The 14,732-nt window shown below is 42.9% G+C and overlaps 1 protein-coding gene across 1 annotated transcript; it reads right to left on the bottom strand.

Annotated features, from left to right (window-relative positions):
• Positions 1 to 97: 97 nt before the first annotated feature.
• On the bottom strand, positions 98 to 11,252 carry notum1b (notum, palmitoleoyl-protein carboxylesterase b). Its single transcript, XM_050044510.1, has 11 exons — positions 10,483 to 11,252; positions 8,986 to 9,038; positions 8,793 to 8,888; positions 8,038 to 8,098; positions 5,944 to 6,002; positions 4,557 to 4,659; positions 4,279 to 4,470; positions 4,053 to 4,150; positions 3,794 to 3,941; positions 3,656 to 3,703; positions 98 to 1,057 (listed from the first exon to the last, which is right to left on the bottom strand). The coding sequence occupies exons 1-11, from the start codon at positions 10,872 to 10,874 to the stop codon at positions 721 to 723; spliced, it is 1,587 nt and encodes a 528-aa protein (XP_049900467.1). The 5' UTR covers positions 10,875 to 11,252; the 3' UTR covers positions 98 to 720.
• Positions 11,253 to 14,732: the final 3,480 nt, after the last annotated feature.

Genomic DNA, 14,732 nt, shown 5'->3' with positions numbered 1-14,732 from the left:
TACTATAGCAAGTATTTTTGACAGACATGCAAATGAACAAGTTAACTGTATCTGACTATTTTCAGTTGAAAAATAAATATACAAGCACTTTAAAGTACCCTGAAGAACAAAGAAATAACTCAATCTTTGTACCTTTATTAGTAAATATTACCCATTAAATTATTATTTTTACAAAATGAGAAAAAGCAGCATATTTGGTGGAGGGTAGAAACAGCAGCACCATAGATAGATATCTGAACGTGATAGCTGGAGTCGACAGAAGAGAGCACCAAGTCCCTACAAAACAACCTGGGAGGTGTTACGAATGCAGCGCTTTCCCATCAAAAATATTTTAGACAACCACCATGACAGTCCCATACATATGGCATGGTACATATTTACTGTATATATATACACACACTGTACCCAGCTTTCATTGTGTTTGTGTACACGTCACAACAATATCATGTCTACAGTATATATATCTGTCTATATGTTAAAACAAGTGATCCCATATGTTGTGTTTAAACAGTTCCAACATTCTGGTTTGATTGTATTTGACTCAAGAAAGAGTTTTTGAGTTGTTCAGTTTTTCTGCTGTTTATGGAAGACAACATTTGGACAGTTTTCTCATTCGAGTCCTGTTTTCGTGTCCCTGTTGTCCTCCCTTGATGTTCTCATCTCTGCAGAATGTCTTCCTGACGCTACACTAACATTGCTGCACCTGTAAGGTGAAGCAACTCAACTCCCGTTATTGAGCATGCCCAGTAGCTTCCTGGGGTCCATCCCCTGCTGCTGTGCCATCTTCTGCACATCGAAGCCCATGTGCTTCAGGAACTGGATCACACTCATCTCCTGTCCCGTCAGCTGGTCGCGAATGGTCGGGCAGGAGGGGTTACAGTGCGGCCACGGGCAGCTGTCAATCAAATGTAGAGGGCAGCCCCTCATGGGCGGGGTCTTGTGCTTTTGTTGGTTGTGGTTGCTGCTGTTGGTGTGGTTGTTGTCCTGGAGGCTGCGGTCCCAGCAGTGGAGGGCTCGGGGCAGGGAGGTGCCTTTCACCTGAATGTCCATCCAGTAGCTGCAGGGACAGGAAGTCACAGTGAACTTTGACAATGAGCACTTTCATGAAGCTTAATTTAAAATGTATATGACTGAATTCAGTCATGACAAATACTGGAGCTGCACAAGATATTAATTTTTAATTGTGAAAATCTACACATGTGAGTGAGGTTTATTGGACTAGACTTGTTTCATGTTATTCAGTCATGTTTAATCTGCTTCCTGTTTTATTTTGTGGATTCTCTCTCGTGTTGTCTGGTTTTACTTCCTGCATATTTTCTGTCACACCTGTCTCGTTAGTCCTTCCCTGTTCCCAGAGTCTTCCCTTTATACCTGTTCTGTATTAGTCTTGTTTGCTCCACCCTAGTGTTCCCCTCCACATCCTTGTTGTTAGCCAGTTTGCCCATGTCCTCCTACTCCAACTGTGTCTCGTTCTCGTGATTAGTTTTCTGTGTATATATACCTGTGTGTTTCCCTTTGTTCTTTATCAGTTTGTCCTGCGGTCATTCCTGCTTGCATTCCCGTGTTCTTGGTGTCATTCCCTGCTCCCTTTCCTGCCTGGTATCTTGTGTTTGGATTTTTTTTACCTTAGTTCAACATATTTTTCCTGGCTGGTTTTCACTGTAGTTTTGGTTCTGCTTTCATTTGTACTTGTGGGTACCTGCCTGTTGCGGGTGTTTTTTATCGACTGAATTAAAGCTCGCTTTTTGTTAAACCTTAAACCCACCTGCTGCTCTGTATTGAACTGATTCATGACAGAGAGATGACGAGGCACCCACACAGTCACTGTGCAAATCTCAGTCAAGACCTGAGTAATATCTGTGTAATATCGCAAGTATGACTGTCAGCGCGATGTTCAGCAGTGTTATCGCATATTACATATTTTCCTCATGTCGTGCAGCCCTGATATATACCATAATATACTATGCTATCTATCCCCTTAATTCCTCTGGGTTGTATTTAGGGACTGATCGATTGATATTGTAGAAAGAGATAAACTGGCTGATGTTGATTTACATCTATAAAATTTTGAGATTGATCCTTGAGATTTGTTTTTATCGAATTGTTACCAATGTATGTTGTGGGCTGCGCATGAACACCAGGGTCCAGTTGCACAAAACACCACAAGTTAAGATTTTCCTTAAAGTCCTTGTTAAGGTTTCCTCATAATCTTACTATATAATGACAAAAACTCTGTCTGTGTCTGTCTGTGTGTCTGTTCCATGTTTTTCTCCTCACTGACTTGGTCAATCCATGTGAAATTTGGCACAGTGGTAGAGGGTCATGGGAGGATGTGAATGAAGCAATATTACATCAATTGGCCAAAGGGGGCGCTATACCAACCGATTGAAATTGCAAACTTTTAATGGGCATATCTCATGCCCCGTATGTCGTAGAGACATTTGCACATTGCACAGAGATGCCTCNTTTTAATGGGCATATCTCATGCCCCGTATGTCATAGAGACATGAAACTTTGCACAGAGATGCCTCTCCTCAAGAGGAACAAATCTGCCTCAAGAACCCATAACTTCCGGTTTATAGATTTTCCGCCATTTTGAATTTTTTGAAAAACACTTAAAATCNTCAAGGACCCATAACTTCCGGTTATATAGATTTTCCGCCATTTTGAATTTTTTGAAAAACACTTAAAATCGATCTCTTCTCTCTCAAAGCAAGGTAAAAAGAAGTAAGGTACCGCTGACTTTATCTTAATTGCAACAGGACCGAGTTTATGGTGACAGATGTAAAAACTAACAAACCCTGAGAAGAGCGTTCTTCAACCAGGAGAAACCAATGAACACGCTTTTGATTTTACACTTTAGCTTTGACTGGATTCATTTTCGTAGTAGTTTCTTCCTACAATCATTTTCAGTTTTCTGGTAATTGGAGATCAAATTTATTTTGTAGTTTGTGTTTTCTATGATTATATTCCTCCAGAAGTATAATCTTTATCATTTCCTCTTCTGACCATGTGGTTTTCTTGTCTTCTTTGCCTCTGCCATTTTTTCACTAACTATAAGCCAAATTTGTGAGACGACAACAGGCATCACAAGCGTGAGTCCAAGCAAAAAAACAATTTCTATGGAAACTTTTACTGCTGTAAAATCTCTTTCTTCACAGTAAATGAGTTAATGTTTTTCCCTAACTAAGGAAGCCTTTTAAGGGATTCTGTGCAACTGTGTAAGTCCTTCAGCTAAGGAGATATTAAGCCTATTGTGTCATGCTTAAGGAGAAAACTTAAGGTGTTTTGTGCAGCTGCAGAGTATGTGTATTAGATTACAATCGCTAACAAATAAAGCACTGTTTTATTTGTAATACTGATTTTACAGGATGTTTTCATCACTGTGGTGAACAACCTTGTTGGGTGTTTAATTCTGCCAAAGCAGACTTTTTTATCTGTAATTTTTTTATATTTTATATGAATAGTTAAAGGTAATTGTAAAGAGAATGTAGAGCGAAGGTTGAAGTCAATGATAGTAGACAGTAGATGAAGTCTAATACAGTGGGACTACATGAGACTGTACACACTCGTGAAGTGATCTTACACGTGGAGCACTGAGTCACCAGCAGAGTGTTTGAGTCAAATGGTGTGTTAAAAAGTTTTATGTACTTACGTTCTTGTGATAAGTTCATGTGACAGACAGGCCGGAGCAAACATCGCCCTGTCATACAAACATAGATCACACAGTCAACAAGACGGTCTTATTTCACAGTATCTTGTGTTTATGTGTGAGTGTGTTTGTCAGTCTTACGGTACGTCACGTAGCGTGTTCCTCAGCTCCTGTCCCAGGTTCTGTATGTACCTCCACTGGCCCTCGTGGACGGGCTGCCCCGTCAGGTGGATGTTGTCAACTGTCAGCTGAGCCTCGTCAAACAGCCACTGCACCACAAACACCGGGCCTGTACAGGAGAGAGGACGCACTGCAGGTCAGACTTTAAGTGACCCACCAGCCTCTGTCTTAATCATCTGCGTCAGCCTCGTGGAGAAGCTCAGGGTGTTGTGTCACTCACTTTTTAACGTGGGGAAGACTTTATATCCAAAGAAACAGTTCCACTCCTCTCCCACATGAGCCTGTCTGCAGCCCTCTGGCACCAAACCGCCCCAGTACCTGTAAAGTATCACCACTTTACAAAGTCTGTACAGCTTATGAACCTTCCTCCTTAACTTCTTAACACACCCTCATCAATCCATCCTCCTGTCTGTTAACACCATCCATCAGCTCTCCACCTGTCCTACCTGATGCCTCTTTTTATGGCCTCAATGGGGGCACAGCTGATGGTGTCCAGGCAGTCGGTGAATTTGTACTGTTTGTTGTCCAGGAACCATCCAGAGTCAGCCAGGCCCCTGACCTGTACCCCTTGGTGGCCCTGTGACGCCAGCTGCTCCGCAACGTTGTCCACATTCAGCAGGACGCCTGTGCCACCCGCACTGGTGACAGGAAGAGTGGGATCAGAGGGTGCAACTGAGTGATGACTTTGGTGAAACACACACACACAAACACGTGCTGAACTGACCTGCTTCCTGCCAGAAGCAAAACCTTGGCATTTTCCAGTCCTTTTGTCAGCAGCTCGTTCACCACCTCCTTTATGATCAGAGAGCCCATAAACGCATAATCACCTGAGAACAAAGATGCTTTTTATTTATTAACACAAAGCCACGTGACATACTTCTCGCTCTGACAGCTAACTCTTGAAAACTTTGGGTAAGAGAGGGTAGATTACACTTTTAATGTTTAAAGTTTATTAATTTAAAAATTGTATATTTAAACAAGTATCAGCAACAACAATGTATTTTAGGTATTTATTAAATTTTTTACGTGCTCAGTTTACAGCGTGATTAAAGGAATACTTCACCCACAAAAGGACCATTTGTAAATCAGTTACTCACCCTGTGTTACTTTTTGGTTTCTTTGCATGCCTCCACAGTGAACAAAGAATCAAAAAACAGAAAATTGAAGTAAAGGGGTTTTGTGTTTAACAACAGCAAAACTATATTAAAAATCAGTTTACAAACTCTCACACAACTCATGCAGTATAATCTAAGTCTCATTTATCTAGTCGTATGATCAATACTTCCCAAACACATGCATTGGGGCTCTTCTGTGTGGAGTTTGCATGTTCTCTTCATGTCAGCATGGGTTTTCTCCGGGTACTCCAGCTTCCTCCCACAGTCCAAAGACATGCAGGTTAATTAGTGACTCTAAATTGTCCGTAGGTGTGAATGTAAATGTGAATGGTTGTCTGTCTCTATGTGTCAGCCCTGCGATAGTCTTGCTACCTGTCCGTGGTGTACCTCACCTCTCACCCAATGTCAGCTGGGATAGGCTCCAGACAAATGAGATTTGGGTTATACTGCATGAGTTGTGTGAGAGCTTGTAAAATGATGTTTTGATATAGTTTTGCTGTTAAACACAGACCCCATTTAATTCATCAAGAATTTTCTCCATTTTTGACTCTTAATTCATCACAGAGACATGCAAGATAAACAAAGTTTTCTTCCTGCATAACACGGGATGAGTAATTGATATAAATGGTAATTTTGTAGGTGAAGTGTTCCTTCAAGACAAATGATGTTATCGAAAGTCCAAATGTCACCTGACTGACTACATTAACTTACACTCAACTTTAAATTAGCAACACTCAGCTAGTTTTGTTTGACGCTATGGTATTGTGAATTAATGATTGATCTCGATTTAATGGAAAAATAGCTTGCATGTTGTGTTATTGATAATCCTGCCGAGCGTCTGACATGAACACAATATAATGAGGTTTTTTTAATAAGTCAGACGTGGTCAAAGTTGTAAAGTTAAGTTCAGTAAATAGTATATTAATAAGTATTTCTTTCTCTCTCAGCCAGATCTACAAGCTCACAATGTGAGTCAACTGCTTTGTTGTGTCTTACTGTTCTCTGTCTTCGGTGTGGCTCCGCTCCACACGTCACTGGAGCAGTACGGGATGAAACTACAGGACACAGAGAGAGAGCAGTGCAGACAATTATTTGGAATGACATTTAAAATGAAAGCAGCTTTTATTTGAGCCGGTTTGCTGATAGCTGACAGAAAAGACAGTTGCACAAATAAAAGCCAACCCGGCTGTGTGATGGTAAACTGAACACAAACACGGACAGGGAGCTGTTGCAGGATGTCATTGTGTATCTTTCATTATCTAACAATAACAAGTAGCTGCTGGAACAGAACAGGAGCAGACTGTGCGTGCTGTCAGGTACTGCTGATCTTCTTTATGTATGAAAGGAAAATAATGACAGCGTCAATAACGTTAGAGGGAAAAATAGTGTTCAATAAGTCTTACATGTATTTGATGTAAGTGTAAGTAGCAATACCATTATGGAAATTTGAATACACACCATTAAAGGGATAGTTCGGATTTTTTTGGAGTGGGGTTGTTTGAGGTAGTCAGTGTGTCACCTACAGTAAACAGGGGTTGGCATGCCCTTAGTTTGGAGAAGCAGGTAAAATTACCGCCACAAAAGCTGAGCTATGTACTGCTGTGGATGGGATCAGCAGCAAAATGTATTTTGGCCACATGATTAAAATAATAAAAGTTTAAGTGTACACTACATTTAGAATAGTTTTACTGCTTTACCTTAGCCTGGAAATCCAGACCCAAATCTAGAAAGATTTAGAGTCTGGCCATGATGAAAATGGCCCAACTCGAGGTGCAGCACCAAGCATGCATTTGTAAATATCACTGCACGCAATTGGATAACACTACGACTAATCAGAACAATACACGAGGTGACGTACACGCTTAGCTACCAGCGGAGCTAACTGGTAGATTAGACTCTTGCTGTATCCGGTCGGCAAAACAGCAAAAACGTCCTCCTTGCAAAGGAAAGACTCGAGCGCCGTCTTCTGTTCCTCTTTTAGAGAAAAAGCCAAGTCTAACTCGTTCATTGTAGCGGCCAAAGACATTTCAAACAGCTGGTGTTCATCCGTAGCCATCTTGCAATGTTTACTGACTGATTCTGGACTTCGTTGTCGCAGCACTGTCATCATCTGTTTAGCTCGCCTCTGGCCCGCCTATATCAGATACACCGATGTGATTGGTGCAGCTCGGTTTCATAGGCATAGATAATGAGCATCATTACTGATTGCCAGAGTGACTCGCTGAGCAAATAAAAACTGTGCTCTCGCGAGAACTCTGGATTTCCAGGGTAGCTTTACCTTGCTGTCAGACAGCAATTTCCAGTGGGGAACTGAAGCTGTTATCTATGCTCACAGAAAACTGGAGCTGCTGGTCTACCGCTGCCTCGATTGGTTAGTTTGTTTGTGTTATTGTGTGACTTTGGTGAATTCAAACCAACACTTTGAAACACCACAGTCACACAATAATACAAACACACTAACTGACTGAGGCAGTGGTAGACCAGCAGCTTCCTGTGTTCAGTGAGGTAATTTTTTATCAAAGGAGTCGGTTGGCTTTGAAGACAGTATAGGTGGGTATTATGGCTTCAGTTCCCCGTCAGAAAAAGCTGTCTGACAGCAAGGTAAAGCAGTGAAAATATTCAAAATATAGCATACAATTAAACTGATTTAGATATATTTTTAGGTGGCTAAAATCCGTTTTGCTGCTGCCCCTGTTCACAGCAGTGCCTAGCTTCCATGGCAGTACTCCTGCTGCTTCTCCAAACTGGGGGCGTGCCAACTGCCATCTACTGTAGGTAACACACTGACTATGGACAAGTATGTCATACAACCCCGCTTCAAAAGATCTGAACTATCCCTTTAAAGACCTGAGAGACACAAACAACTTCAGTAAATGCAAATAAGTAGCGCTTTCTATAAGAAATAGGTCTGTTCAGAGCGCTAAATTATTGACACATCCTCGTGCCAGTATTTCACTTTTATCCACAGAAACCACAGAGTTCACAAATAGGAAATAAAACACCATAAAGCACCAGTATATTAAAATGTAGAATTAATATGTTGACACAAACACGTATACTGTGAGGAGAAGGAGATATAGGAGTTCTTACACCATGTTGGCGTTCCACCAGTGAGGGTTTTCTTCCGGCTGAGGAGACATTATTCCTGTTCCTGTGAAATAAAGAAGGTGAGATCCAACACGTGCTGCACATTCAGGACAAATCATAGAGCCAGAAAGCTTCAGTAAAGGTAAAAGAAGCCAAAATCTTTCAGGCTACTTGTTAAAATTCACAAACTTTGATGTATAGCTGTGTGTTTTGATGTATGCTGAGGCGTGTGTTTACTGTGTCTCTGTGTGTGTGTGTGTGTGTGTGTGTGTGTGTGTTTTCCCTGTGGTCAATAAGTCATTAACTTTCCCTGCTTTGGTCAGCAATTACATGAAGGCATTGAAGAGCTCTGTGGCTGCTGCACTGGCCACCAGTGTAAAGTGTACAGAGAGAGGGTGGTGGGGAGAGCGTCATAAACAAACAAGGAGTCCCCTGATGGCTGGAGGGAAAGAACCAGAGAGTTTGACTTTTAAAGATTAATGCAAACTCAGCTAAAGAGGAAACACAAACACGTCTATGAATCTCCTTCATTCAGGGGAAGTTTTTTTCCAACTGGGGTGAGCAAAAGCTCTGTGCCACTGTGCACAGAGTTTGCAGAAGCTGCACAAACCAGATTAACACTTCCATGCGTGTGTGTGTGTGTGTGTGTGTGTGTGTGTGTGTGTGTGTGTGTGTGTGTGTGTGTGTTTGTGCATAAGATACAGAGTGCATCGATTGTGCTGCACACAATGCAGGAAATAACTTGCGTGTCTTGTTACCTGTTCTGGTTTGTGGCCACTTGGTGGAGCTCATCAGTCTCCTCATCGTCTCGTACCTGCTGTCACAGGTCTGCTTGTTGAAACAGTACCATCCACCTGAACAACACACACACACGCGCACACTCACAAGCTTGTTAACAGGTTAGACAGAGTTGCATTTCACTGTTCTGATCTGTGTTAGGTTCATCCTCACCTTCTAAGAACAGCAGCCACCTTTTGCTGCCTTTGGACTCCTTGATGTAGTACCTGCGTGAGAACGCCAAAACAAATCACCGTGAATGTGTTGCACATGCACACACACACAGATGCATACATACACAACACAGGCTCTACGGTGGGGACACTTCCTTTGATCCCGACTTGAAAGATTTGGCTCCCATCGCACTGCTAACACTCTCTGCAGGAGTCTGTTTAGTGGCTTTAACAGCTCAAAACGGTTATTTATGAAAATATAAAACATGACCAGAGGAAACTCGTTGAGCTGTTGGCAGCACACGCACTCAGAGAGACCTGACAGCTTGGGTGGCACATGGAAAGGTCACTTATTCACACAGTCACAGTCACAGTGTTTAAAATTTATTGGTGACTTACCCCTGCTCCAAGCTTACCAATAATGCCTGGCTTTTCCAAAAAGGTGGAATAGCTCAAAACAATTATAAAGTGCTCAGGACTTATTTTTTAAAAGTACTGTTAGTTATATTTGCTCGCAACTACCCTGTTAGCTGCACCGCCTCACCTGTTAATGCAGCCAGAGTCATGAGATAGTATCCATGCATGCACATATGATCCTTTGAGTCCGAAAGATCAAAAGTGCTGAGATTTATTCCACAGAGATGCAATGAAACTCCCTGCCACTTCTCAGATCTTTCACATCTGAATCCCTTACTCATAACAGAAATAGTACTGCAGTGCCTCTGACAGTAGAATGATTGGCACAACACTTGGGGCTCTCAGGAACATGATCCCCTAACTTTTTTTTGTTTGTGCAAATCTGACTAAACCTGGGATCTTGCAGTGATCTGCGGCGCACGGCAGTCGAGGCATGTGACTTGTTTATGTTAGGGTAGTCACCTTTCACTTGGACAGTAGCTGCTGAGAATGACAGCCTATAAATGGTGGTTTAGGCTCTAATCAGTCAAAGCTGCAGTTTAACTGTGTAACCATGTGACACCCGGTGCACATGTTCTATATAGTGAGGAGAGCATGTCCCCTGCAACCCTCCACCCCCTGAAATCTAAACCTATGTAAGTCCATGGTGCTTCTGTTTCTTCCACTGTAAAACAATCAGACACGTTATTGCAAAAACTATCATTGTCCAGTTTTATACTGTAAATATCAGACTCACCAACTTTGATCCATCAGAGTAAAATAAAGTCTGCACGAATAGAAAGTTTGCCACTCTGTCGGGTGCGCGCATAGGTACTCTTTCTCTCGTGTATAGTTATCAGCGGCAGCGCGCACTGCCTTCTCTCTGATCTGGTCCTTTGATCCATTTTGGTCACATCCGGAGTGACAGGGGACTGAAGGACAGCAAACTAAACCACTACAGTAACACATATTGGATGCTGGGTGAAGCAAAGCGCAAATCAGCCTCTGCGCCTTCATGGTTTAACTAAAAAATATCCACATACCAAACGACGACAGGTATTTTAAGTGATAGTGACAAATGCAGTTCAGCACACTGACTTACCCTGCTGCTGACCCGTCATTGCAAGTCACAGATACATTGTTCAAAAAGTGCAGCTTCATGTCTTGATCCAGCTTCTGCGCAGAGCACGGGTACAGGGACTGCGCCAAGTTCTTTATCTGTACCATGAAGTTGTCCATGTTGCCCTCCACGGCTGTAAAGTCTAACGGGAAGCTCTCTGTTCCTTCCACACGCTCCCTCTGTGCCGGAGTTTGCTGCTGCTGCTGCTGCTGCTGCTGTTGTTGCTGTTGCTGCTGCACCCGCCGACTTTGCGCCCGACCGCCGTGTACTCTCCGCGCCTCCACCGGTGCGCTCATGTGGATGAAGAGGAGCAGCAGGCAGGAGCGCACCGCGGACACAGCGGACCAGCTTCTCACCACACCACGGCTCTGCATGTCTAACTGTTACTGGAATACGTCTCTTAAATATGTGCAGGGGACTTCACAAAAAACACAACATATCCTAAGAGTCGTTGGAAAAGTCAAAAGTTCTTTGAAAACGCGCGGACACTTCTGGGAAGTTTTCGCTCTTTAAAGGTGCGCAGAATGAACGCAGGTTATGGGTCTCCATGGTGTCTTGAGAGATAGAGAGCTGGTTTAAAATTCACACCAAATGCACGTGCAGTCCCCTCATCATTTTAATCCTAAAGTCGCGAGGAGCCAGTAAAAGCGTCATTACGCGCGTGAAAGTCCCTGAATTCAGCCGCTCAGCACAGTTACACTGTCGACCTGTTGACTCTTGGTTCAGGTCCTCGTGAGCTGCGGACGAAGTGGAATTTTATTTGAAGTCGCCCCCCCCCTCGCCCCCCTTCCTCCTGCTCCCTGCCCCGTGCTTCTCACTCCCGCGGGCCAATCGTTATTATCGTTGGCTGATGCTCCTCGCGGGGCTTCGGTCTCACACCAAGAGCGCGCGTATGCCTGGCACGCCCCCTCAGTCGGTTCACTCATACACTCGGTCTCTTTGATGTTGTGTCATCGTATGACCACGCTGCCTTTGAAGTGTTAGTGATTGAATATGGTGTGTGAGGGAGAAGCGCTGTCGGACAGACTGCGGAGGGTCTCACCATGCCGCCAGGGGCCAATACAAACAAGTCTCCAGTGATACACATGTTCTGTGGCTTTAGTTAAAATGTGAAACCCGAATTTTGCTGTTGTTTGTGGCCGATGGAGATGATCTTGTAGATGTGAGTCAGTTCTGGAGTGGTTAGGACATTTATAGAGGAGATCAGGTCCCCGGTGGCTTTAAATCATAACTATGGTCCGTATTTGCTTTGAATTTCATTTATATAGATTTCTGAACAGGCCTACAGGGCAGGCCCAGGGGCCCAAAGTGTCAGGGCCCCCCCTGGCCTTCACCTGCAGAAAGTCACTCAAATTAACACCAAGCAGGAAGAGACATAAAATGACCACAAAGAGATGCAAAGGAACTCTAAAGAAATGCAAAATAACTACAAAAAGGAGCGAAGCAACCACAAGAGACTAGAAAAGCAAAATTAACTCAAGGAGACACGATATAAATACTAAAAGGGGAAAACAACCACCAACAGACATAAAAAATTCCAGAAAAGTCACAAAATGAACTCAAAGACACACATAATAGCTACAAAAGGGGCCAAACAACCACTAAGAGACACAAAATGACCACAAAGAGATGCGAAGGAACTGCAAAGAGACACAAAATCACAGCAAAAAGGGTCAAAACAATCACAAAGAGACACAAAAAGTCCAAAAGAGACACAAAATGAACTCAAAGAAACACAAAATAACTACAGAAGGCACAAAACAATCACTAAGAGACACAAAAAGACCAAAAAAAGACACATGCAAACTACACAAAGGGTAAAACAACCACAAAGAAACACAAAAAGTCCAGAAGAGACACAAAATGACTACAAAGAGATGCAAAGGAACTGCAAAGAGACACATAATAACTACAAAAGGGGCAAAACAACCACAAAGAAACACAAAAAGTCCAAAACAGAAACAAAATGAACTCAATGAAACACACAATAACTACCAAAGGGGGCAAAACATCCACAGAGAGACACAAAATGACCACAAAGAGGGGCAAAAAAATCACAAAGAAACACAAAAAGTCCAAAAGAGACACAAAAAGAACTCAAAGAAACACAAAATAACTACAAAAAATGGACAAAACAAACCACTTAGAGACACAAAAAGAACTAAAAGAGACAAAAAATAACTACAAAAAAGGACAAAACAACCAAAAAGACAAAAAAAATAAATATAAATAATAAATAATAAATTACTTCAAAGAGACACAAAAAATACAAAAAGGTGCAAAACAACCAAAAAGGAGACACAACATGACTAAAGATGAGGCAAAATCACCACAAAGTCTGTAGCCTCTTTTACACTGCCAGATTTTCGGCGAATGTTGGGCCGTTTTGCCGGCAAGCTGTGAGCGTTTAGACACACAGAGCCGGATTGGCGAGTTGATCCGAGGTGCCCAATTTTCCGCCTCTTAGGGTAGTCATATTGGCGGAACCCTTTGAGTTTAAAAGGACCGAGGCGGCCTTCCGCAACGGGAGGGACTGTTGAAGACTTGTGGGAGGAGCTGCTGTTGATGACGCCGTATGTGCGACCCACTGGCGGTGGATAAACAGGAAACAGCTGATAGCAGGAATTAGCGAGCAGCTAGTAGCAAGAGGGAAACACAAACCTGACAGACACTGTAAAGATGAGCAACTGGGGAGGCAAGGAATTGCGCAGCCTCCTTGCCCTCGCAAACGAAGAGGCCATTAACTGCCAATTGACAGGAACGGTGAAGAATGGGCGACTTACGAGAGAACTGCTGAAGGACTGACGAGCCGCGGCTTCCCCCCCACGTCGCTGGTTATGTCACATGCTGAGCTACACATTGTGTTACTTGCTGATGCCCCCCATTGCCCCGAAAAAGGCGCATTCTGTATAAACAAAAGTAAGTAAGCGTCATTTTGCCGCACTCCCCAATTTTGTTTTTATACTGCCAATGCTGAAAGAAGACTGATTGGGCTTTCCTGCAAATTTGCACAATTCCTGTTTAAAAAGGGCTTGTGAGTGTGTCTCCAGTCCTGTGAAGGAGAGGTGGTGGGGCCTTTTGCATGTCTGTGCCCAGGTGCCCATTGTCTCATAATCTGCCCATGTTCATTTCACCAACACAAATGCATTTAACAAACAATAATACAAAAAATAACTATTATGAATGAGTTGAATAAAAGATTTTTTTGTGTGTGTTTAGCCCATTGAGCGTTCAGAGCAGTTCATCAAACTGCCAGCTGTGAATGCCATGAATCATAGCTTTCACTCCAAAAATGTATTCTGAAGGCTGGCCCTGGCTTCAGTGGTTTCCTTTCTCCAGCTACCATTCACCACTTAGTCAGTAGTGAAGCCTTTCCTCACAGTAACAATGTAAATGACTCATTTGCGTTGGTAATGTGAGGAAAGGCTTTTCTGGTCTCAACTCAAAGTGGCTGAGGCATCTCGATAGTTGAAATGTGCCCACAGCAGTTTGTTAAAATATTTCCAGCTTCTAGTTTTCTTTACCTCACCCTTATCCAAAGCAGTTTGTTTACTCATAGTCCCTTTAAAATCCATCCCAATTGCAACACGTCGTGTGCTGATTCCAGTCACAAAAGCTGTCCGTTTGTTTCCTTCCAGTGAAACTGTTAAAACCAGTATTAAAACCAGGCCCAGCATCCATCTTAAAGTTTGACGTTCAGCAACACACTGCCATTAAAGTTTTGTTTTCAGACTTTGATAGCTTTGAGGGTTTTACAAGAGGGGAAATCCTGTTTTTAACAAGTGGATTTGTTTGCCATTCATTAATCAGTGATAAAAGACTTTTCATGGTGAAAATGTTGTGTGAGGACACAGATGCCTTCATGTGCATTTGCACTCCATCCAGGCAGTTTTGAAGTTTCTTGCCTGCTGTGCGAGGAAGGAAACTGATTGTTTGTTTGTTTATTCAGACGGTGGCAATTTCCCCTCAGAACTGAGAACTGTATTCACCTCTCCCTCTCTCTGTTTTCCAGGTGGACTCTGACTCTAAATGTTGCTGAAGTGGTCAGTCAGTCAGTTGCATGCCGTCTGAAGCTCTGATCTCGCACCTCTCCAGCTGTTGGCGCCACGTGTCGTGTTGTCTGTCCAGTCTGATTCCAGCTTTGATCCAATTTGATTCTTACTGGGAGAAAATGGCCTTGATTCTCTTCATGTCGGTACAGGTCGTCTGTCAAATTGCACATGGTATATACT

Source organism: Epinephelus moara, chromosome 5, assembly GCF_006386435.1.
Source record: "Epinephelus moara isolate mb chromosome 5, YSFRI_EMoa_1.0, whole genome shotgun sequence".
In the NCBI taxonomy this organism is placed as follows: domain Eukaryota; kingdom Metazoa; phylum Chordata; class Actinopteri; order Perciformes; family Serranidae; genus Epinephelus; species Epinephelus moara.
This window is presented reverse-complemented; position numbering and strand designations above follow the sequence as displayed.